Source organism: Thunnus thynnus, chromosome 13 (genome assembly GCF_963924715.1).
Source record: "Thunnus thynnus chromosome 13, fThuThy2.1, whole genome shotgun sequence".
NCBI lineage: Eukaryota > Metazoa > Chordata > Actinopteri > Scombriformes > Scombridae > Thunnus > Thunnus thynnus.
In genome coordinates this window covers 30,128,521-30,154,202 of record NC_089529.1, presented here as the reverse complement: position 1 = coordinate 30,154,202, position 25,682 = coordinate 30,128,521, and the positions used below count along the sequence as shown (strand labels likewise).

General features: G+C 38.8%; 3 protein-coding genes across 4 annotated transcripts; 1 reads left to right on the top strand and 2 right to left on the bottom strand.

Annotated features, from left to right (window-relative positions):
- Positions 1–1,511: 1,511 nt before the first annotated feature.
- Positions 1,512–7,710, top strand: LOC137196141 (P2Y purinoceptor 6). Its single transcript, XM_067608964.1, has 3 exons — positions 1,512–1,902; positions 3,197–3,857; positions 4,190–7,710. The coding sequence occupies exons 2-3, from the start codon at positions 3,388–3,390 to the stop codon at positions 5,103–5,105; spliced, it is 1,386 nt and encodes a 461-aa protein (XP_067465065.1). The 5' UTR covers positions 1,512–1,902; positions 3,197–3,387; the 3' UTR covers positions 5,106–7,710.
- Positions 7,711–9,080: 1,370 nt separating this feature from the next.
- LOC137196142 (uncharacterized) lies at positions 9,081–20,168 on the bottom strand. Of its 2 annotated transcripts, none has more exons than XM_067608966.1 (9): positions 19,983–20,168; positions 17,970–18,182; positions 16,544–16,682; positions 15,710–15,852; positions 15,547–15,599; positions 14,095–14,219; positions 13,074–13,181; positions 11,139–11,348; positions 9,081–11,048 (listed from the first exon to the last, which is right to left on the bottom strand). In XM_067608966.1, the coding sequence occupies exons 2-9, from the start codon at positions 18,179–18,181 to the stop codon at positions 10,737–10,739; spliced, it is 1,302 nt and encodes a 433-aa protein (XP_067465067.1). In that variant the 5' UTR covers position 18,182; positions 19,983–20,168; the 3' UTR covers positions 9,081–10,736. The 2 variants fall into 2 exon arrangements, with proteins under 2 accessions (XP_067465067.1, XP_067465066.1); XM_067608965.1 differs by lacking the exon at positions 19,983–20,168 and adding an exon at positions 18,788–19,027.
- Positions 20,169–20,949: 781 nt separating this feature from the next.
- Positions 20,950–24,585, bottom strand: med31 (mediator complex subunit 31). The gene is made up of 4 exons (XM_067608962.1): positions 24,401–24,585; positions 23,328–23,402; positions 22,758–22,854; positions 20,950–22,077 (listed from the first exon to the last, which is right to left on the bottom strand). Exons 1-4 carry the CDS (start codon positions 24,408–24,410, stop codon positions 21,864–21,866), a joined length of 396 nt encoding a protein of 131 aa, XP_067465063.1. The 5' UTR covers positions 24,411–24,585; the 3' UTR covers positions 20,950–21,863.
- Positions 24,586–25,682: the final 1,097 nt, after the last annotated feature.

The window sequence follows — 25,682 nt, the reverse complement described above, 5'->3', positions numbered from 1 at the left end:
ACAACTCATTTAAGCTGTAATATACTTGGCTGCAATATTCATAATTGAGGATTTGTTCCATGCATTTGGAACAAAGGGTTAAAAAAGACAAAATGGCTCAATCAGCTGGAAAATAGTAAAAACTACAGTTTTGAAGACAGGGCTTCAGTTTGACAGTCTTATAAAACAGAGTGCATGAATATATGCTGTAGCATAAAAAATAAAATGTTAAAGGTCCTTTCAGGTCCCTAGTGAGGCATAGGATAAGCTCTAATTCATATTTTGTTTTCTGCCCAGTGTCTGTGAGCTTATCTCATGATGAAGTCACTCATAGTTATTGACTTTGAATAGAAACATGATCTAAATATCATATATCTATAGCTGTTAAGTTATTCCTACTTGAAGTATAGTTTTTAATGTGTTTTTGATGTGTTTGGGGTAAGGGTGGGGCTGGGTGATATGCTGCCCCCTGTTTGTTTGCATCAGATGGCCAATTGTTACACATTGAACCTTTAAGTTTGCTGACATAACTTTGATTTGCTCAGGAAAATGTTTATTAAGATGTCTGGGACCAGGTTGATAAGTGGATCAAGAGTGATTTATGTCCTGACTCTCACTGTGTTTATTCATACCTCTGCTACCTGACCGCCAATTGTGTTTCTGTAATTGATACTCACACTATCACATGTTCAAACACACACACAATGCTTTGTCATGCAGCTCTTTGCCTGTGTGTGTGTGTGTGTGTGTGTGTTCAAACCCAGTATTTACTGTATGAACCTGAGGTGATGATGTTGAAGATGGAGGGAAGAGAACAGGAGGGTTCGTAGAGGAGGAAGGAGGAGCTGCTGTGTTTAAAGGATTCACTTTGCTTTAATTAGAGCCTCAGATAACGAGAGGCAGAGAGAGGAGGAGAAAGTGAGACATTTAAAGCTTCAGCAGCTTCTCTGGAGGAAAAGGTGAGTGATTTAATACCTCTGCTGCTCTAACAAAAACAGCTTTATTTAGCTTTTTGTCCTCAATTACCCTGATCTATATCATACAGCAGCTATTGATTAAAGGCATCTACATATCAGAATATTGTTGATTCAGAAAGTAAATGATATATAACGTTAATTCCAATACTGTATTTACAAAAATGTTTTCTACCATGTTTCACAAACTGCGACTTACCGTGGTTTGTCATTTGTTCTCAGCTGATTCAGAATTCATTCAGTTTTGTTGTTTGTTGTTTGATTTTTCTTTTTAAATATAAGGAAAATACAGTAAACCTTTGATGTTTTGGTTTCTCATTGAAAATCATTTGTATTTTTGTACCTATTCTGTTTTGAATATAGAAAGCTTACATGATTATTTTGTCAAAACGGATGAGAGCTTTATTAATCTATTGTCTTTAGCAGGGACCATGTATAGGACAATCCAACGCAACTGGAGCAGAGTTAGCTTGAAGCTAATTTGCATCTACAGTTACCAATCAGGATACAATATAACAATATTGAAATATTACAGTATTTAAATTCCAATTAACTAAAAGTTTGTTTGAGAAATATTTAGCTGCAGTGAAATTTAAATATAAAAGACAACGATGTGGTATTTAGAATGTGTTAGCATTTATAAGCAAAGGCTTTACCTCTCTAAGATGAAGTGTGTTTTTACATTTTTAAAACCTCAGTTGCTAAAAAGTTGCCAGTGTGCCCTACTAAAAGCCAGCAGTTCAGAGCTGCACTGTGAGCGCCTCCTCCTCCTCTGCAGTCCCTGTATTGAGTTTCATTCCTGCACTTCTGACTGAATGAACACTGATCAATTATTTACAGAGATGCTGAAGGTCAGGGGAGAAACCCCGAGAGACCCTTCGGCCCTGAAACAGACACTTCTGAGCCACAACGCTGCCCAAGAAACCGGATGAGACGAGGACAGCTGAAGGTAAGACGAACTCCTTACAACTTTTACATCCTCCTCTAATCCAGATCACACTGGTGTTTGTGACATAAGTTCAGATTTCGTTATAACGGTCGGCTCCAGTTTTTAATGCTGCAAACTGGTCTGATTGAATAGATTGATCATATTTCGTACAAGTGATGAGAACCAATCCAGCAGTTCATGTCTTCTTTGGTGTAACAAAAATAGTAGCGTTGAAACAATCCAATGATTGATTAATTACTTGACAATAATTTTGATAATGAAGTAATAGTTCAAGTCATTTTTCAAGCAGAAGTGCCAATCATTCTCTGGTTTCCAATTTCTCCAATGTGAGGATTTGTTGCTTTTCTCCATTTTCTGTGATGTAATATCTTTGGGTTTTAGAGCCAAAGATATTGGTTGTTGTTGGTTGGACAAAACAAGACATTTGAAGATGTCAACTTGGGAACTATTGGAAACTGTAATGAGCTTTTTAAACTATTTTCTGATATTTTAAAGACCAAATGATTAATAAAGAAACTACAGAGGCCCAAAGTCAAGTTTCTAATTGCCAAGTACATTTTAGTAATTCACATTTTTATGTAAATTTGATTGTAAAACATTTTATTTCTCAGGTTTTACACGCATTGGTGAAAAGGCACTTTTAATCTTAATTGTATGGTAGAGGCTTGTAAATTAGAAAAACTGGTTAGCTGAAAAGAGATTCTGTTTTTTGTTGTAAGTGCCCAAAGGAACTATCCATTGCTTTTTAAGGAATTATTGGTTGATGGGTTAAATTATAACATGTAAACTACACTTCAGGCCTCTGAAATCCCAGAAAAAAACCCATAGAAAAACATGACCTGTGTGACTCTAACGGAACGACTATATTCTCTGATAAAACCCAAAAACGTGAAGTAAAGCTCATGCTGGACAATCTGCAGCACTGTTTTCTACTCTACATTAATGTGTGACAGCAAGACAGTTTTGTTCAGGCCACTTTCTAACTCCAATTCTGAAGCCATAAATGAATCTCAACTCAAGTTGAACCTGTTGTTGTGACATTATTTGAAACTGTTGTTCCAAAACACAGGCTTGAATTTAAACCCTGACCCGAACACTTCAACAGCTGGAACAGACCACCTAACCTGCTGTACAGAGAGGCTACATGAATGGAGAGAGGTTTCCAGAAAGCTTTGTTAATGATTGACGGGCTAATTGAGCGAAACATAGTCTTCATCAGCAAAACGCCGGTAGTACATTCTGAAAGAACATTTCCAAACTAATGACGGTGTGTTTTCTTCCCCCTCTCTCACAGAAACGCCTTCTACATACCAAAGACATGAGTCAGTCGATGATGAATAGACATTAGATAGATAAAGCAGAGGAAGGACAAATGAAGGAAAACTCAGTGAACGAGAAGACTTGACAATATTGAAGGAGCTGAGATGATGACAGAGGAACCTGAACTGATCCAGCTCTGCCAGAAATAACCTGCAGAGGTTCATTATGGGATTGAGCCAAGCCTCTAACGTCACTCCAGACATCAGTTTGGCAGTGGCAGCGGTGGCGAACAACCATGCCAACACCACTGGCACCTTGCCCACCTCGTCCCTCCCTCCTTCATCCTGCAGCATTGATGAATCCTACAAGTACGTCTTCCTGCCTGTCTGCTACTCGCTCACCTTCCTCTTCAGCCTCACCCTTAACTCCGTGGTGCTGCTGCGTTCCTGTTGCCACCATGGAGGTTGCTGCGGTGGTGGCGGCAGCAGGCGACGCTGGAACACCTCACTGATCTACATGGTGAACCTGGCCACCACCGACCTGATGTACGGTCTGTCGTTGCCCTTCCTGGTGGCGAGCTACGTGCTCAGAGACCACTGGGTGTTCGGAGACTTCATGTGCCGCCTCGTCCGGTTCCTTTTCTACTTCAACCTCTACTGTTCCATCTTCTTCCTCACCTGCATCTCTGTGCACAGGTAAGACGTTTTGGAAAGATGTACACCCTTTGGAATATACTGTTACCCAGCACTCTGGTCTTGGTTTACCTGGTCATAACCTATGCAACCAGTGACGATGACTCAAAAATAGACATCACTTTATTTTAAAGGGTCTGGATGTATAAAAAAGTTGAGAGGCACTATCCTACATTTTTGTACTTTGGACATTCATTCATGTGAATATACAGAGCTACAAATAATTCTATAAATCCTTAAGGCCTTAGAATCTGAGAGTCTATTTATTTCATCCAGTGTTTTGATAAACAAACAGATCAATGTGATGGATTATAAAATAAAATGTCTGTCTACAGATACCTGGGTATCTGCCATCCGATGAGGACCATCACTCTGGAGAGCAAGCGGGTAGTGAAGGGGACCTGTGCGTTGGTATGGGTGGTTGTCTTCATCCTGACCTGCCCCATCTTCAGGTTTGCGCAGACAGGTTATGTCCAGCGAGGAGGTGCCAGGGTTGGTGGGCCTGGAGGTGCGAGGGACGGCGGGAACAGGACTGGATTTCAGGGGGAGGACGGGGAGGGGTACATGAACTGCTGGGACGACGCCATTGATAATGAGTTTGCTGTCTACGTCCCATACGGCATCGTCCTCCACCTGCTGGGCTTCTTTGTGCCGTTTGTCATCATAGCCTGGTGCTACTCGCAGGTGGTCAGGACAATATTTCAGACCCTGCGCTCCCCGCCTAGTTCGATAGAGGGCGGTGAGGATGGTCCAGTGGGAGATGGGACGCCAGAAGGAGTTAGAGGGCGAGAGAGAACCTCAGTCTCCATCTCCGGCTCGCAGTACTCACACTACATCCGGCGGCGGCGGAAATCCATCAAAACCATTGTAACCATTACGCTGCTGTTTGCGCTCTGCTTCCTGCCCTTCCACGTGACCCGGACAGTGTTCCTGCTCCTGCGGCGAGGGCAGCTTGGCGGCTGCAATGCCATGAAGACTGTCTCCATCTGCTACAAGGTCACCCGGCCGCTGGCCTCCTGCAACGCTTGGCTCAATGCCCTCCTCTACTTCCTGACAGGGGATAAGGGCGCCCCCTGCTGCTGGCAGGTAGAGCCCACCATCCGCAGAGACCGCCGGAGTGGCTCCCTCTGGTGGCCGCTGAAGATCCTGAAGAAAGACGGAGTTGGAGAGGACGACCAAGAGGCAGCCGAGAAGATTGAAAGGGAGGTGCACATGGAGAACGAGTCCAAGTCTTCAAGGGTCATCTTCTGAGGACGCTTCAGTGCTGATTTCTTTATAAAAGACTTAAAACAGCACAAAATGCACCTGGAAAAAAATCCAGTAGCAGTAGTGTCGGGTATCGTTTGGTTTTCTCAATACTTGTGCCGATACGATGCCTGACTTTTGTTACTGATACCAAAACAATACTTGATAAATGTCTAAACACAAGCTGCCGTACAAGAACTTCTCCCTGTCTAAATAAAATTAATCTTAACTCTAAAATTGGCAAAACTATATGATCGCAGAAAAGTGAACATTTTGAATCTGAGTGGACATTCAAGGCCAGATTTTGGTCCTTGATCAGTACTGAAAAAAGGATTGAATACCCAGCACTACTGTTTAGATGTTTGACTCAAGTCAAGTAATGTCAGTATGAATCATCTCTTTGTCTTAATTTAATAATTTGTACCCTTAAATTACTCCCTACGTGTCATCTGAATACTAAATTGTGCCCTCAACTGAATTAATTTCTTGAAATTAAACTTAATTTGTCCTCTCAACACTCACATTATGGACCACTTGGATTTAAGGCAATTTAATTTTGATCTTGGCTCAAGGGACATGGATATACTTTTAGTTTTGGCTTTTAAAGAGACAAACTGTGTGCCAAATCCAGACTACTATACACTAATTCAAAACTAAAAGTTTTGACTGTGTTCACACAGAAAGACTAAATGACCAAGTTGAAAGTGACTGAGTCTGAGAATATGAAAAGTAGCTGGAGAATTTTAAATAAGCTGTGTGGTGGTGAAACAAAGCTCCACAAACATAAAAACATAAAAATAAGTATTGAATCTTACATTTAAAGTAACATTTTGTTTTCTCTCTGAGAAGTTAGATTGGCTGTGACATTTCAAAGTTTGACGTCACACGTATTGTATCATATCCTGTCAGTATACAATGGTAAAGTATGATGATTTTTTAATATATACTAACTGCTTAAAAACACAATGACGGCTAATATGTAGTACATACTAGAGCGCAATGATTAGTCGATTATTTGAGTCCACAGATGTTTAATCTGCAACCATTTTGATACTCGATTAATTGTTTTAATTACTCTTCAAGCAAACGCCAAATATTTTACTGGTTGCAGCTTCTCACATGTGATGATTTGCTGCTGTTTTCCGTCACATCTGATAGTAAACTGAATATCTTTGGACTGTTGATCCGGTACAACAAGCAATTTGAAGACATCACATTGAGCTGTGGGAAATGATAACGGACATTTTTCACTGTTATCTGACATTTATTTAAAGGATTCATCACTTAGTTAAGAAAATCTGCAGATTAACCAATAATGAAAAGAATACATGCTGTTATAAATTAGTATGTAGTATGGATTTGGGACAAGTTGAATGTTGGTTGAAAAACAATTCTTTATCTTAATCTTTATGATCAATTAATCTGTCCATTTTTTTTGATTATATGCCTAATCTGTTAGTGTATAAAATGCCAAAAAACTAGTGGAAAATGTTTCAAAATGTCTTATTTTGTTCAAACCAACAGTCCAAAACCCAAAGACATTCATTCTGTAATGATATAAAACTGGGAAAAGCAGAAAATACTCACATTGGAGAGTGACTGGCATTTTTATTTGATAAATGACTTAAACGATTGTCCCATTAACCCAACAAATTGTTGCTCAACTTATCGATTCATCAATTTATCTCGTCAGCACTAGTTTTCTTTATCCTCCCGAGGTGACGGTGTGTTTCTGCGCTCCTGTTGACAGAAGGAAAGGGGCAGATAACGCATGTTTTAGGGCACAAGTTATTATTTTGAGGGAGGAATTTTGAGGATTTCTACCTGTGAGGCTCTGTAGCAAAAAATGAAATAACAACTCACTTCTTCCAACGTGAAATTAGGGGATTACACCCATTTTAAAGACTCCTTTCAGTCAGGACTTGTGAACATACTAGAGATGCAACAACTAATTGATCAGCTGATTGATAAAAAATTATTCACTTATGTAAATTTTCAGGTAAAAAATCCAAATGTAGTCTTGTTTAAATTTGAAGAATTGCTTTTGGATCGTTGGTCGGGCAAAACAACATATGTGATGACTTCACCTTGGGCTCTAGGAAATCATGATAAGCATTTAACAGCTTCTGGTGTTTAATCAAAAAAATAATTGGCAAAAAAATCAGTTATGAAAATAACTGTTAGCTGCAGATCCTGTCGTTTGCCAGGAACTAGCACTGACCTTTGACCCTGTGACATAAAATCTGACCCTGTTCTGTTAAGGATCAACAGGTTGCTGACTTTGTTGTTTTTATGTCACATTAGTAAAGACAAACATTCACCGAATCAGTCCTGGAACATGTAATCAATATCTTTGATTCTTAAAATAGGTGGAATTCCCCTTTAAATGTCCTATAAAACACTGTATGGCAGCCAAGTTACTGACCTGCGCTGGTGTCTGAATGTATTTTCTTCAAAGATCAACACTGCATGATGGACGTTCCTGCTTCATGTGATGTTGTTGTTTTTTTGAGCTCAGGTCAGTCTGTGATCAGACTTCTTTTTTTTTTTTTTTTGTGTATTTTGATGTTTTGTGGCGCAATATCTGGATTAAAGTCTGTTGTTGACATCAGCTCTCTGTGTCTCCGACCTCGTTCATGGTTAACTGGTGGATCCGTTCGGTCACGGCGGAGGTCTCGGGAATCATTAGCCAGCTGAACGTTCATCTCCGACACATCCGCTGAGCCTCTGACACTGCAGATTAAACTAAAACACAAAGAAGCAAGTATTGCAGTAAAAGTACATAAGTATTATGAGCTTGATGTAGTTAAAGTATTGCAGTAAAAGTACATAAGTATTATGAGCTTGATGTAGTTAAAGTATTGCAGTAAAAGTACATAAGTATTATGAGCTTGATGTAGTTAAAGTATTGCAGTAAAAGTACATAAGTATTATGAGCTTGATGTAGTTAAAGTATTGCAGTAAAAGTAGTGGTTTGGTCCCTCTGACTGATATATTATTATATATGACATCATTAGATTATTAATAGTGAAGCATCAGTGTTAGAGCAGCATGTTACTGTTGTAGCTGCTGGAGGTGGAGCTAGTTTACACTACTTTATATACAGTTAGCTAGTTTAGTCCAGTGGTTCCCAACCTAGGGGTCGGGCCCCTCCAAAGGGTCAGCAGATAAATCTGAGGGGTGGTGAGATGATTAATGGGAGAGGAAAGAAGAAGAAACAAAGTTCTGATACACAAATCTGTTTTCAGTTTTTGGACTTTTTCTCTAATCTTTGATTTTTGCTGAAATATTGGATCATTTGAACATTTATTGAAATGAAAGCATGTGAGAAGTTTAGAGGGAAAAATCACTATTTGGTGGAGCTGTTAACAACTCATAGACATGTGAAATGTGACCCCGACTACACACTGCTTTTTGTAAGACGTCAAAAGACAAAAAGGTTGGAAACCACTGGTTTCATCTTTAACAATGTGTTGTATTTTAAAAGCTTGTTATATTATCCATTGTGTCAAATCTTCATCTGAAAAGTAACTAAAGCTGTCAAATAAATGTAGTGGAGTAGAAAGTACAATATTTCCCTCTGAAATGTAGAAAGTAGCATCACATGGAAATACAAACGCGGTGCCATCGATGGAGTCATGGAAAAAAGTATTATCAGCTTTTCAAAACCCGCGATTGTGTAACTTTAAATTGTAGAAAGTAAACTGCACCTCAGGTCACTAAAGTACAATAAAAAAGTTAAGAGGACATGTCCTCAGTGTCCTCAGTGGACAGTGTGTGAAAATGAAAACATTTTTAAGAGAAAGTCAGAAAGTTTATGTAATCTCATGTCGTTCTACATAAATATGTGATACAAAAAGGTAAATAACTGATTGGATGACCACAGTCGCTACAACATACCTGTACGACTGATTGGTGACGACTGATTGGCTCTTGGTTTGATGGTAGTAAGTTCACAATGTTGCACAACTGGTCAGTAAATAATTTGTAATAAAGAAACTTTATTGAAATTAATGAGGTAGTTTTGAATGTACAACATTAATTGGAGGCTGCAGTGTTCATCACAGACAGTGATCATCATAAACATGTAAAGTTTGTCCTGACGGTGGCGCTAAAGGAAAAGAAGGTTCATCTAAAGCAGTGGTTCTCAATGTTTTTGGTGTCAAGGACCCCCAAACTGATACACATCAGACCGTATTTGATAAAATGTATTCTCAGGGATCCCCATCAGATAATATTTAGTTATTAAACTGTCTATACTGTAGATTAGCAGATTAACAGTGAAGAGTGTGAAACATATGAACAGAATAGTCATTCATATACATTCTCTCATTGGGCTAACTTATAGTCAATGAAATAATGGTGAAATTAAAATATTCCCCATTTTTCTGGGGATCCCTGGATCCCACTCAGGGACCCCTGGACGTCCCCGGATCCCAGGTTGAGAACCACTGAAGGATTGATCGTCTGGGAAGCAGGAAAGTGATCAGAACCTCCTCTGGAGATCATGAATACGATTATTATCTCTGATCCAAGAAAGTCATGATGGGTTTAAAGTCAAAAGTTTAAAGCAGTGGTTGTGACATTAAAAAAAAATTATCCACCGTTTTACAGCCGCTCCTTTTCCCATGATTGTGTCATGTGGTCAGCAGAGCGACTTGCATGGCTGCCATCGCTTTGGGTAAAAAGCTATTTACAATTTTTACAGTCTTCATGTGGTATCTCTGTTGCTGCTCTAGTGTTGTTTTGTTTTTTTTTTGCATATGAGCATGGCAGCTACATGCTACGCTACACATTCTACAGCCATGCTAGCAGCTCTGAACCCCTGCACTTTGGCCCAGCGCTGGTTTGAGCTACATGCTAACATCAGCATCAGAAATTCACCACCTTAGTTTAGCATGGTAATTAGCACGAAACACAAACAGCTGAGTCAAACGGGAATGTCATTAGTTTTGCAGGTTTTTGGTCATAAAACAAAGTACTGGACCAAATAAAATGGCAATACTTTAACTCCCCATATTTATCATTTATAATCAGTATATAAACAGTTAATAAAAGGCTTAAAGCTCAATATAATGCAGCTTTCAGCAGATATAAGTGTTTATTAATGTATTAGACAACAATTATTACTCCTCTTGTGGATATATAAACAGATAATGAATGACAATATAGTAAAACACAGTTGTAATAATATAAAATATGTCTTCATATGAGAAGTTATGATTGTTGACAAATACTGTCTTGAAATGTCCTTATATCTGCTTATAACTGCATTATGGTGTATTATAAACCATTTATTAAATGTTTGTTTGTAAAAAGCTTCTTAATGCTAATATGGTGAAACATTTTGACCTGAAGATGGCGCTGGAGGAAACATTAAGGGATCACATAATTTTCAGAAATTCATCCTAAAGAGAACTTGAATGTGTGAACCAAAGTTCACGGCAACTCATCCGATAGTTGATGAGATATTTAAAGTTTGAATCAAAACATTTGAGCTTCACAGTCGGCAGGATTCATCCTCTGAATGTCTGTTCTGGTTGTTGATGTATTTCTGGACCGACCGACTATCCGCCAACATACGACACATGACGTATAAACTGTGGTGTTTTTGTGCAGCGGCTGTAAAACGTTCCATCAGTCCATCAGCTCCCACTGTGTGTCGCTGATCAGTCTGTAGTTGTTGTTCCGGTAGTTTTCGGGGTGAATCCGTCGCTGTCGCCACACCTCCTCGTACAGGCTGCGTACGACTGGACGCAGCGGAGGGAAGCCGGCGGAGCGAGCGAGCGCCTGGCAGTACTCCCACTGATCCCGGTCCATTATCAGCAGGTGGCGCTGCAGGACTCCTCGCGCCACTTTTTCCTGCAGCTCTCGCCGGACGTCGTCCTCCATCTGAGCCCGAGACGGTAACGTGACCAAGCCGTCCAACACGGCCAGAGAGAACTGGACCTGCAGAGACAAGACCGGATTATAAACCTGTCAGTCTGACGCTCTACAGTCCAGCAGCTGTTTCACCACCTGTTGACACCTGCTGCTCACCTGGCAGTCGAAGTTTGGGAAGGGGCAGATGATCTTGCAGATGCCGATGAAGAAGAGCGAGGGGAAGGCGGGGGGCATTATGAAGCGGTACAGAGGAGCCACCATGTGGTCCTGGATCTCCAGACCCAGCTGAGCCGCGTCCAGGAACGGATACCTGAAGTTGTATCCGGTGCAGAACAGCAGGACGTCAGCGCCGCCCACCGAGCCGTCCTGCAACACATCACAGTTTCACAGCGTCCAACACGAGTCAGTACGTTAGATCTGAATCATAGACTGTAAAAAATATGGACATGGTCACTGTGACATCACTCATTGGTTTGCAAACTGCTGTTTTGAAGCGATTTGATCATCGCCATCTTGGATTTGGCCGTCGCCATGTTTGATTTTTGGAGCCAGAAGTGACCATATTTGGACGAGAGGGTTGAGCTGATCATAGCGCTAGCTGCTAGCTTGGTTAGCACAGTGCATTTACAATCTATGGTTAACAGTGATAATGCTAATGCTAATTTTTGCTAGCAAAAAACAGGCCTAAAACTGTTAAAACAAAATGTACTCACCGGAAAAAATGATCATCCGACTAGTGTGTTTTATTACAACTAAATGCTGAACAAGACTAACTTTAGTGAACTGAAAACACATTGAAATGGCAGCAGCTACGCCTATACACCATGGTTATGTTACATAAGCAACGCTGTCGCCGTGGTAGCGACTTGTCAATCACAACGTAGCCACACCTTAAAGCATACGCTGCTTTATCATCTATTTTACTCTAAATGGGGCCATAATTCACAAAATGAACATCATGCCGTATTGAAGAAGACTTGAAACTAACGATTGAGACCATAAACTCATTAGGAAACAGTTTACTTAAGTAATAAATCATGAGAGAAGTAGGGTCATTTTCTCATAGACTTCCATACAATCAGACTTCTTTTTGCAGCCAGTGGAGTCTCCCCCTGCTGGCCGTTAGAGAGAATGCAGGTTTTTGGCACTTCCGCATTGGGAGGTTGCCGCCTGATCTGAACAGCAGGTGTGAAGAGTCAACAGGTGGACTTAACTGCTGCTCTGAACCTCTGAACCCTCATTTATACTCCAGCAGGTGTTGCAGCTTATAAATTAATAATCTGATAATTATTTTTAACATCCTGATGATTTTACAGACTGTTAGGAAACCATTTGTTTCATATTACTGACATGTCTGAGTGTTCTTCTACAGAGGTGTATTTCATCATTACAAGAAAAGATCTCGTTATTATGAGAAAAGTTTAAGGTGATTATAAATCATCATTTGAGAAGATGGAGGCATGATGACGCTGCCTGACTTGAGACACTGGGATATATTCATGTCACTGAATAATATGGATGATGGGATTATTATGAGTTTAATCAGACGTCCTGAGGTTGAAATGCAGACGGATGTGAAATACAGCGGCAGGAGAGAGCGAGTCTGTATTTAAAAGCAGAATTAGACAGAAATCTGAACTTTTCATTATAGAAAAACATCCTACAGGTAAAATCGGTGTAAAAAAGCAGTATGGAAGTATATGTGGAGGGCAGAAGACAGCTGCGGGACACCGACGAGGACTAAAACCAGAATGTGGCAGCAATGCAACACCAAGGATGCCAACTCCTGGAGAACACCACAGAAGAAGAAGAAAGCAGTAGTAGATACCTGGACATGGTTGCCGGAGGGATAAACAGTGACACAAAGAAGGACAATAAGCACTAACTATAGTAAATCAAAGTCGCATCTTCGTCCAGGAGCTGCTGTGAGATGAACATCAGCGACGCCTCCAAGCTACTGTGGAAACATTTGGTAGTTTGATAAAACAATCTCGTAATTATGAGATACTCGCATCATAATGACGAGATGATGAGGTATAAACACACGACAGAAACAAAGCAGTGTCGAGCGTCAGCGTGAAGTTTGTTCACCTGAAAGCGAAAGCTGCCGTCGTCCTCGACCGCGACCACCGGACTGGACTGTTGAATCCCAGGAGGAAGAGGAAAGGTGAAACGAGGACGACCGTGACTCAGAGTCACCTGCAGAGAGAGAGAGACAGAGAGAGAGAGAGAGAGAGAGAGAGAGAGAGACATAAATGACCAACATTCACCAACAAATTTAAATCACATGTCAACTCTCAGCGAGTCTACAGATCAATGCAACTGAAACTCAGTGGTTCAAACTTTGACTCACTTGAAACGTACAATACAAACAACTTTATTAATCCTTGTTTGAAAGCAGCTTGTTGTTCACACAACACAATCACATACAAACAAATAAATAAATAAAGCGATATACAACACATGAAAGGAACAGAAGCTGTGCATGGAGTAAAAAAAAAAAATCCATAAATAAGATAAATAAGCTTGATAAATACAATAAAAAAGATCAGATAAAAACAACAGTGACGATGCTGACAGAGTATTCAGCAGCTAATTTAATTCCAACTGTAATTATAACTTAATAGTGATGTAATAATTACAGCATTAATCGATTAGTAAATCGACTAAAATTAATAGAAAACAATTTTGATAATTGATAAATAAAAAAAATGGGGATGTTGCTGCTTTTCAAAGGTGAGAATTGGCTGATTTTCCCTGATGTTTTATATTATAATTGATTAAATATCTTTGGTTTTTGGACTGTTGACTTGGTTTCTGGGAAATAACGATTTATTCACAATTGTAGGATGTTTTACAGACAAAATGTTTAATCCAAAAAAAATAATCATTAGTTGCAGCCCTAATTAAAATAATAAAAAAATCACTTGATAAGTCATAATTATGAGGTAGTCATGTATTTTTATCTTCTATTTTTTCATATACTTATTCATTTATTTCCTGGGCAGGAATGAGCTTCCATAAAGACAAAGACGTAATTTTCCCGTATTTAAAAAGCTGATGATTGTGCGGTCAGTCTCTGACTCAGGTGAAGTGATGACCTGTTTGTTACCTGAGCTCCAGCTTTAGCCAGTTCCATGCTGATGTCCAGTCCTGAAGCTTTGGCTCCCAGAACCACCACCGACTGACCCGAGAACGTCTCCGCACACCTGTACGCGTGACTGTGAAGCACCTTTCCTACAGACAGACAGACAGACACACGTCAGCGTCTCAGTGAGTCCAGTACGGAGCTGCAAACATTAATCCATCAGCTGTCAACTGTTCAATCAATCACCAACTATTCTGATAATCCATTAATTGTCCTTTTAAAGACCAAATTTGAAAGATTCCAGCTTCTTAAATGTGAATATTTTCTGGTTTCTTTAGTCTCTGTGACAGTAAATCAGTGATCAACAACAACTAATCAAGAAAATAAGCGACAGATGAATCGATAATGAAAATAATGGTTTAGTCCAGTAGTGGAGGACTGGAAGCAGCCGTGTTAGCGGCTCTGTGAGGCTGCACTTTGACTCAGACAATGTTAACATGTTGATGTTTAATGTTTCATGTTTAATGTTCACCATCTACGTCTCGAACATTTGCTAATTAGCAGTAAACAGGAAGTACAGCTGTGAGGCTGACGGGAACGTCTTCGGTTTGGCAGATATTTGGTCACAAATCAAAGTATCGACAGATGAAAAGTCAAACTCAGCAGGATTCATAAAGGAAACCTTCATAATAATCCATCTTATAGTTGTTGAGATATTTCAGTCTGATTTACATTTTTAATCCTTTATGTTGACAAATAAACTGCTACTCAGCACTTCTTTATCTCCATTTTTTTTTTTTTTTAGAAAAAACTTCATAAAAAAGATCAGACAGTTAAATCAACTCCTTTTTTCATTTATGGTAAAATATTATTGATTAATCTGCTGATTATATCCTCGATTAATCAATTATTGTCAGAAAATGATCATTTATGGTTCCTATAATGTCTTCAAATGTCTTGTTGTGTCAAGAAATATTCAGGTGACACTGATAGAAAACAGAGAAAAGCAGCAAATTCTCACAATTTAGAGGCTGAAACTAGATAATATCTGGTATTTCAAACGATTAATCAATTATTAAGACAGTTTTCTGTCTTCTGTTTCATTTTATCGACATCTCATGTTCATTATGAACTATTTTTTCTGTCTTAAACCAACAGTCAGGAGCTCAAATAAACATTAAAGCTGTTTTTCTTGCTGTAATCATTCCTCCTGTTCATACTGACCATTAGAAGATCCCTTCATAATGACCTTACAATGGAAGTGATGGAGGACAAAAATGTATTTAAAAGTTTATCTGAAGCTAATATGAAGCTTCAGCGTCCAAATGAGTCAAATCAAGTAGATATCTTTCAACGTTACAGTCTTTTTAGTGCCAAAGTTCCTCTTTTCGTTACTATACTTCCACCTTCTTCTAACACAGTCTTACAGTCTTTCAGTCGTGGGTGTAAAGACGTAAACATTAACTTTGACTGTACCTTTAAAGTTCTTTATCCCTGGTATGTCTGGGATGTGAGGGTCAGAGTAATGCCTTCAAGAGAAGCAAAAAAAACAAACATATTTAAACCCTGAAAATGCAGCATCGTAGTTGAAGTTAAAGTACTGCGTTACTGCGCAGTAATACTGCAGTACTCATCTCACCCCGAGCAGACGAAGACCGAGTCGAACGTCTCCGTTTTCTGACGACCCGACGAATCAGATGACGTCACTTCCCATGTTGTTTTCTTCTCCTTGTCGCCTGTTGTCACGACGACGGGCTTCACGTTTTCCACCACGGTGTTGAACTGAAGCACAAAGAGTCACAGTGAGGAATAATAACGGCTGAAACTTCATCACGGATTCACAGTTTGGTCCTTAAAATATCAGAAAATAGTGTAAAAACACTTCCTGTTATTTATTAAAGTAACGACTGATAAACACAACAAAACTCAAATATATTCAGTTCATTATCAAAGAAAACAAAGAAAAACAGAAAATAAGTGATATTTTTATTTGTAAAATGACATTTCATTAAATCTCAAGATTGTTGCCAGTTAATTATCTGTTGATTGACTAATCAATTAATCAATTAATTCTCTTTTTCATTGATTAGTTTGAGTAATTACAGATTTTATTTCTTGCTAAATGTAAATGAAATTATTTTATTCAATGTAATTATGTTTATGTTGTGTTTATGTTGTGTCCTGCTTCTCCTGCACAACAGTTTGTTCACTTTAAATGAATGCACAGCCGAGTGTACGGAGGTTAAAGTGTGCACATATTACAACACCTCATATTTTCATATTTTATCTGTTTATTTAACTTTATTTATTTAACTGCTACCAACACAACAGGAAAAAGATTTAAAAAAGAGAAAAAGATGAAAAAAACATCAAATCTTTCAATCTTTTATCATTTTTTTATTTTTAAAGTACAAACACATAATTTGAAACAGTGAATGTGACGACGGCGTGACGTCAGAGTCAGCTGACTCACCCGGATGTGGGGCTTGATGTCGTGGCTCTGACAGTATCTCTCCAGGTATCTCTGAACCTCCTGATGAGGCAGGAAGCTGCTGAGCTGCGGGTCGAAGGGGAAGTCGGGAAACATCATCACCTCTTTGGGCAGGTTGGTCCTGGAGAGAGTCGACAGGTCGACGTCAGCGAGTCTCATGAAACCGTTAAGACGATGTGACATTTCATTACAGGTGATGATGTCACGCTGTCAGCTGTTATAACGCAGGAAGTTCACCTGGACAGAAACACCTGGAGGCAGCTGTTAGACAATTAAAGTGTTTTCCTTAATTTCAGTAAAATATTTAAACTCCACATCTGTTCAGGTGAAGGATTTCAAATTAAGAGGGAATAAGAGGTTTCAGTCACTCGTATGTTTGTAGTTAATATTTTGGAAATATTTGACATTATTCTTCAGTTTTTCGGAGCTACAGTAGAACATCAGTGTAACAGTTATCCTCATTATCGATTCATCTGCAGATTATTGTCTCAATTAATCGATCTAGTCTATAAAATGTCAGATAATCGTTATAATTTCCTAAAGCTCAAAGTGACGTCTCCAAATGTTTTGTTTGACCAACAATAAAAACCCCCCCAAAGATATTCAGTGTACAATTATATAAAACTGAGAAAAGCAGCAATTCTTTACATTTAAGAAGCTTAAAAATGTTTAAATATGATTAATTGATTATCAAAATAGTTGCTCGTTAATATTCTGTCGTTGACTAATCTTTGCAGCTCTATAGTTTATATACGAGGTTCAGTTTCTCACAGGACAAAAACACACTTATAATCTGAAAGGTAGAGACTCTGAAACTCTTTATGAGGTTTTCTGTTATTAATTATATATTATATTTATATCCTGTTCTGATGTCAGAATGCTGCCTGCAAGTCAAAGCTCAGGGCTTCAACCTGCGCTTAACGCTTCGTTTGCGCCATTTTTTTCTACCTTGCTGACGAGCCGACGTCAGCTCGGCGCACATGCTCATTAACAGCCGTCCGTTCTGTAGCCTTGGTTGCCAAGGTGGTTGCTAAGGTGGTTGCTAAGGTGTTTCCATGTGTTGTTCAGCTCCAACATGTACGGATGGATTTGAGAAGTTGACATTTGGAGTAAAGAAGGAGAAGAAGAAGTGAAATCCTGCTACTATAGTTTGTTTACGTAGCCTCTGGAGCCGGAGGAAGCTTCCTGAAAGCTGACCAATCAGAACAGAGTGGGCTCATCAGGAGGCGGGGCCTTAAAGAGACAGGAGCTAAAACGGCCTGTTTCAGACAGAGGCTGAACTGAGGGGCTGCATAAAAGGACCAGTAGAAGATAAATAAGGAGTTTTTATTCCAGTAGAGCCCCAGAATATGAATATAGAGGCTGGAAATGTGCAGGTTATGTGTCTTTAACGTGCTGTTTAACTTACCTGAGGTTTCTGTACATGCTGCTGTGAATCGGCCGTCCGTTGTCGTACGTGCCGACGCGTTCCTCGTAGCACCAGGTGCCGCCGATGTTGTCGCTCTGCTCGAACACCACCGGAGGTTCGAAGCTGTTGGGACGGGACAGGATGTGTCTGGCTGCACAGAGTCCCGCCGCCCCGGCACCGACCACCGCCACCCGCTGCAACGCCATCCTCATCCTGACACACAGAGAGAGAGAGAGAGAGAGCGAGCTGAGGTCTTCACTCTTCATCACTACTGATGAATAATAAACAGCTGTCCTCTGCATGAAAACTACAGTTACGACAGGAAGTTAGTTTATCTGTCCCGCCTCCTGCCACAGGCCTCAACTGTCAATCAAAACAGACTCAGAGGATTGGAGGCTAAAGGAGCATTTCTCATATTTCCCAAAATTTCCTTTCAATAATCAGACTCAGTCAAACTAACAGGACTTTAAATGAATCTACATTCACTGAACACTTTATTAAAAACTCCTGTAAAATCTCATACAGTCCAATAAAACAGCTCTGCTTTTATGAAGCTTATACAGTTTCAGTTTTTGTTGTCAGGAAGGTGATAATTCTACTTTATATTTACTACTGAGGTCGTAGTGGCTGCTGGTGGTGTACTGGAGTGTTACTAATCATTTGTACACCCCATTAACATACATGCACCACAGTCTGATCTGCTGGAGCAGCTCCTCCATTCTGTTAATATTAATTAGTTGCATCCATAAACATCCAGACTTCAAAGCCTTTTTATCTGCAGCTGAACAGAACTTCATATAGTTTATGAGTTAGTTTACCAGGCTGAGTGGAGCCTTCTAGACTTTGACCTGCTGAGAGGAACCATGAAGGAAAAGCTTGTTAATTTAATGCGCATGTTTCAGTTAAATTATTAACTTTTCAGTGTTGAATAATCAGTGGTGGAAGAAACATTCAGATCCTTTACTGCAGTAAAAAATACCAATACGACGAAGTAAAAATACTCCATTACAAGTAAAAGTACATAAGTATTATGAGCTTGATGTAGTTAAACTATTGCAGTAAAAGTACATAAGTATTATGAGCTTGATGTAGTTAAAGTATTGCAGTAAAAGTACATAAGTATTATGAGCTTGATGTAGTTAAAGTATTGCAGTAAAAGTAGTGGTTTGGTCCCTCTGACTGATATATTATTATATATGACATCATTAGATTATTAATAGTGAAGCATCAGTGTTAGAGCAGCATGTTACTGTTGTAGCTGCTGGAGGTGGAGCTAGTTTACACTACTTTATATACAGTTAGCTAGTTTAGTCCAGTGGTTCCCAACCTAGGGGTCGGGCCCCTCCAAAGGGTCAGCAGATAAATCTGAGGGGTGGTGAGATGATTAATGGGAGAGGAAAGAAGAAAAAACAAAGTTCTGATACACAAATCTGTTTTCAGTTTTTTGGACTTTTTCTCTAATCTTTGATTTTTGCTGAAATATTGGATCATTTGAACATTTATTGAAATGAAAGCATGTGAGAAGTTTAGAGGGAAAAATCACTATTTGGTGGAGCTGTTAACAACTCATAGACATGTGAAATGTGACCCCGACTACACACTGCTTTTTGTAAGACGTCAAAAGACAAAAAGGTTGGAAACCACTGGTTTCATCCGGTGGAAATATTCAAGTAAAGTACAAGTACCTCAGAATTGTACTCCAGTAGAGTACTTGACTAAAAGTTTAGTTACTTTCTACCTCTGTATTTAGCATGTTGAAGCATAATGAAACAGCAGGTTTGGCACATTAACGGGTTTGATTCAAACTAACTGTACTCACACTCTGGGTCAAGAGTTAAACTTCGGTTATTATGAAATTCATGGCAGTTACAAACAAACTGCGCATGCTCAGAGAGAGCGACCACTAACTTCTTTACTGTAGCTAACTTAGCTACTCCGGTTTCTAGCTCAACAGAGACAGTTTTATACGGAATACTCAGAAAAATTAGCAATAATCAATAAACTAAGTGTTACCGTAGTCACCGTCAGCCTTTCTCCGTTTCGGTGTCCGACTGTTTGCTGAGGAAATCAAGGAAATACCGCTAAATTATTACGAGTCGCTGAGCATCAATCTGCTAGCGGGACGATTCACGGTACAACACCTGCGCGTTGTATCACAACCACACAGGTGTAATGAGAAGAAATGTTCGTGGTCCAGACTGTAACACACGTCACGTAACAAAAACAACTTCCGACCCGGAGCCTTCAGAATAAAAGCGATATCGCGTCACATTTAAAATGAGTAGAATTAAATTTAAAGTCTCACAAACCTTCAGTTTGTTTGTAAAAGAACTCCTAAAGGTCTGCACTTTATCCTCACAATTATATTCAATCCTTTATGGTTGAAAAGAAAAATTATACTGGAATTAGAATTATTACTACAGCATTTCAGAATAAAATATATGGAGGACTAAAGATGACTCATTTAACAATAAAATAATTACAGAATTAATACCATAAATGTTAATAAAAAAAAGCACACATTAATAATGAATTTATATAATAAATACTAATAAATATGTACTAAATAATAAATGCATGAATTGAAATGAATACAGAAATAAATAGATGATATGAATTAATCTGTCATATATTTGTATATATGACATTGTCCTGTAAAAAAGGAAATAGAAAACGTGAATCACTGTTTGCTAAATATCCAACTATCAAAAACATTATTCTACAAAGTAATGATGTACGTAGAACTGTGAATAACTGCTGTCAACACAAATCATGAGGACACTGACATTTAACTTGTTTTACACACAAATCAAAGGGAATTCAAATATTTCTTATTTCAAATATTTTATTATAAAGAAAAGGAAAGCAGAATTGGACAAGAGGAAGAAATATAAACGAATATGAATCTGCTCAGATGAATCTTGTCTGAGTAACATGTTCACTGTGTTTTTGTTGATATTGTTGTTGTTTTTTTACAATCTGTTGTTGTGATTATGACTTTGGAAATAGTTTTTTTCTACAAAGTTTAAATAATTTTACTCTAACAGAAGTCAAACGGGTCATATGTCATTGTTCACACACATATTTAGTTATTAACCAAGATTTCTTGTTTATTACTATTCAGTCAAATTTAAACATTTAAACATAAACATATAAGTTGGACATTTCAGTCACAGAAATGCTAAAAAAATGTGTCATACAGATATTGTTGAAAACATGAACTCACTGGAAGGCAGAAATCTGATTTATTCTGACAGAGAAGTATCTCTTCAGAAGATAAAGTAAATTTTCTGTCTGTTTATTTTGACTTTAAAATGTTTGCAACATTTCTGTATCAGAATAAATCGCCGTGCGGTTCTGGATCAAACTGCCCGACAGCTGAAACATGACAAGACTGTAAAGAGCAGATGTTCTCACTGAGTTCACAAACAAAATCTTGTTCTGGAAACTTCAGAATCCCGAAAGGAAAGCGTCACTGCCGCCCTATAAAGATGAACTGAGGGGGGCTGATGATGTCACTGATGATGTCACAGCGTCAGCTGGGGCTGAAGAGTTTGAGAAGTAAAAATAATCCGGAGGTGTGGAGGTAGAAAGGAGAGAGGTTAGCAGACGTCTGTAGCTCCTCGTCTCTGCTGAAGCTAAGCAGCTCCAGGCTACATTAGCTGCTACTAGCATAACACACCACAATCTCCATTTGCATTGTGGGTAACGTAGGCGCCTGGTTTTGACTGGCAAGAAGAAATTGTGGAATAAAAAAGACGATATCTCTCTTTTTTTGTACATCATGAGTCCGACTGTGTTATTATAAAGACGCTAAATCATTAGAGCAGCCATACTTTGACAATCCCTCACATTCATTTATATTCAGTCCGCCTCCCGCCTCCAGTGACATCATCACTTGGCGGCGGCGTTCCCGTGCGGCGGCGGCTGCTGCTGCGGCTGCTGCTGCTCGGCCAGCGCCTGCTGCAGCCGGGTGCGTTTCCTGGAGTAGTGCTGCCAGTGAAGCAGCTGCTGCTCGTCGATGAACTTGGCGCACTGAGCGTTGACCAGCTCCTTCCTGAAGTGTTCGTACTGCAGCAGCTCCAGCATGTGCAGGCAGTGAGGATACCTGCAGAGGGACAGCAGACAAATGAGGACCACCAGTTCCTACTGGTGACTGAAGGTCAAACAAGGTTGTCCTTTATTAGATAAATGTTTGGAAGGACCTTTTCAGACTCTTTATAACCAATAAAATAAAACAGATTCACTTAAACAATCAAGATAATAAAGCTACACGTCCAAACCCTTCATAACAAACTGCATCATCACCTGATTAAACTCAATATGCAGTGACGGAAACGGAGTCTGTGCAGCAGGTAGAAAACCAAGAGTTTTCTATATATATCTGGAAATGGAGATACTCTGTTTTACTGGAGGTGAACAAGCAGCGACATCTAATGTGCAGACTCAAACCAACAAGCTGTCAGTCCGTCTCTACTCTGTCTGTGTGTCTCTCAGCTCTACACTCATCGGTTCTTCTTTAAAATCTCTAAAAACTCATAAATATTTAGTTTCATGTTTAAAAAAAGGGCTGAATCATTTCCTACAACACCTGCTCACTGTATCTAAACAAACAAACAGGAGGAAATAGTGCATTTGTTGGGGACTACTTTCAGCGGCGGATGAATCCATATTTGTTGTTCTAGTGAGCGGTGTGGTTCACTGATGTGTTTTTAATAGTTTTCGGACAACAGTACTTGTTAGTAGATGAGTTCATCAGCAGACTCTTCATGTTTCAGGTTGTCTTACTTGAGGAACTTGGCGTATTCTGGCTCCTTCCAGTACAGCAGGTACTTGAGGTAGTTAATGAAGGGTCTCTCCCTCAGGAAACCTCTCTGAGCCAAAACTACAACACACACACACAAAAAAAAATACAAATCATCAGTCAGGACGTCTGTATGTAGACACAAATCACAGCAGCAGGAGGCGCCGTGTCCTCTTAAATGAACATTACATGTATGTAGTGAAGCCAGGAAGTGTGTTGTGTTACTGTCAGCTGCTGCGTATTAAAGATCATTTTAATATGGTGATTTTGATGTTTATTGTGTGTTCTGTGTTGATATAGTTAATGTAAATGTAATAGATTTTCTTTATGTAGTGAAACATTATTGGAAACATAATCAGTACGATGCTTAATCGCTCAGAAGTTCTGCACTGCAGGTTTAATAAAAATATGAAATATTTGTGATGTAGGACAGTAAAAGGAACACAGAGAAACTCCAGACTGTCACATGTTTCTGATGAATACAGCCGTTGTTTAGCTGCTGGTCTGTAAGTTATAAATATAAAAGTTATAATAAAACATCTGCTGTGACTCACAGTTCAGGTAGTTGGGGTTCGCCAAACACTGGACGAACTCCAGCTCAGACTGGAAACGGTTCCTGGCCTGCTCGTCTGCGCACAGACACAACAACAACAACAACAACAGTTTAATGGTGAAATAACATCCAACAACATCACCAGGACACACATGTGAAGAGATGACAGGAAGATCATTTAGGAAATGCAGATTTATGCCAAAATCTTTACAATAATTATTTATAAGGACAACGAATCAAATCCAACTGTGACTCTCAACTTTTATTTAAATCAGCTAGAATAATTACTAAATGTTAGAAAACGCAGTTATTTCACATTTAACCACTCACACTAAATACAAACTTCAAAGTATCTTCATTAACATGTTGGATCATGTATGCATATTAGTGCTGCTAATTATTAACAGTTATTTTCACTATCAATTAATATGTAAATCATTCTTTGGATTTGGATTAATCTAATCATTTAGTCTAAAAATAATGAAAACTATATTTGATATAATTAAAAGATGTTCAATTTACGATGATATAAAACAGAAAGAAGCAGAAAATCCTCCCAGTGGAGAAGCTGCAAGCAGAGAAATTTCAGCATTTTCGCTCAACACATGATTTAAACTGTTATTTAAACTATAAAACATGTTTCTGATGATCCAATAATCAGATAATCGATCTTTGTTTTTAAAACTAGCACTTGAATCACATATTTATTATCTAATGAAACGACCGTGTGGTTCACCAAGCATTGCTTCAATATTCACACCTTCACATGGTGTAAAACGTTTATATTATATTGACAAAATGTCATATTTTCATGGATTAAACAGAGATGCAGGATATTTAGTCTAACGTTATATTTACGGACACCTTAAATCGACTAATTTCTTAATGGAGTTCCACACATGAAGCTCAATGGAAATAAACTTTTAGTCCGTCTTTATTCTGGATTATTTAACTCTATCCTATGACTGTTTGGCTGCAGTTTTGTGTTTATTATCTTTATTAAAGTCAAAACACGCCACTTGCTAGCTAGCTCGAGGTTGCTAACATTAACGAGCTACAATAACGGCCACAAACCTGTTTCCATGACGTCAGCTGCGGACCGGCGCGGCCGATAAAACAACAGTCCGTCACTAACTGGATGAAAATATTCACTGCGAAATTAACAAACGAATCAAAACTTTAATTATGTGACGCTTTGTTGTTCGCTGCCATCAACAACACAGAACCATATTTGCCGGAAATCAATTCAGTTTTCCGACAGTCTAAACCGTAAACCGGTTTAGACTGTCGGAAAACTGAATTGATTTCCGCTAGACCGCTAGAGGGAGACATCTGACAACAAACTCCACTACATCTCAGAGGGAAATATTGTACTTTCTACTCCACTACATTTATTTGACAGCTTTAGTTACTTTTCAGATGAAGATTTGACACAATGGATAATATAACAAGCTTTTAAAATACAACACATTGTTAAAGATGAAACCAGTGGTTTCCAACCTTTTTGTCTTTTGACGTCTTACAAAAAGCAGTGTGTAGTCGGGGTCACATTTCACATGTCTATGAGTTGTTAACAGCTCCACCAAATAGTGATTTTTCCCTCTAAACTTCTCACATGCTTTCATTTCAATAAATGTTCAAATGATCCAATATTTCAGCAAAAATCAAAGATTAGAGAAAAAGTCCAAAAACTGAAAACAGATTTATGTATCAGAACTTTGTTTTTTCTTCTTTCCTCTCCCATTAATCATCTCACCACCCCTCAGATTTATCTGCTGACCCTTTGGAGGGGCCCGACCCCTAGGTTGGGAACCACTGGACTAAACTAGCTAACTGTATATAAAGTAGTGTAAACTAGCTCCACCTCCAGCAGCTACAACAGTAACATGCTGCTCTAACACTGATGCTTCACTATTAATAATCTAATGATGTCATATATAATAATATATCAGTCAGAGGGACCAAACCACTACTTTTACTGCAATACTTTAACCACATCAAGCTCATAATACTTATGTACTTTTACTGCAATACTTTTAACTACATCAAGCTCATAATACTTATGTACTTTTACTGTAGTTTTTCATGCAGGACTTTTACTTGTAATGGAGTATTTTTACTTTGCTGTAGTGGTACTTTTACTGAAGTAAAGGTAAAGGAATCGTATCACTTCCTTTCATCTCTAAATCTTATGGAGAGATAAATTACAAAAAATACAATGACATCAAAATACTGCAGAATCTGACAACTAACTTGGGTCTGAAAACCACTAACACACACTGCTGTCAACCCTTTTTTGTCTTTTTTTCAATCATTATTATTTTACTGAGCTTTTATTAAGCTCTCTCTGGTGCTG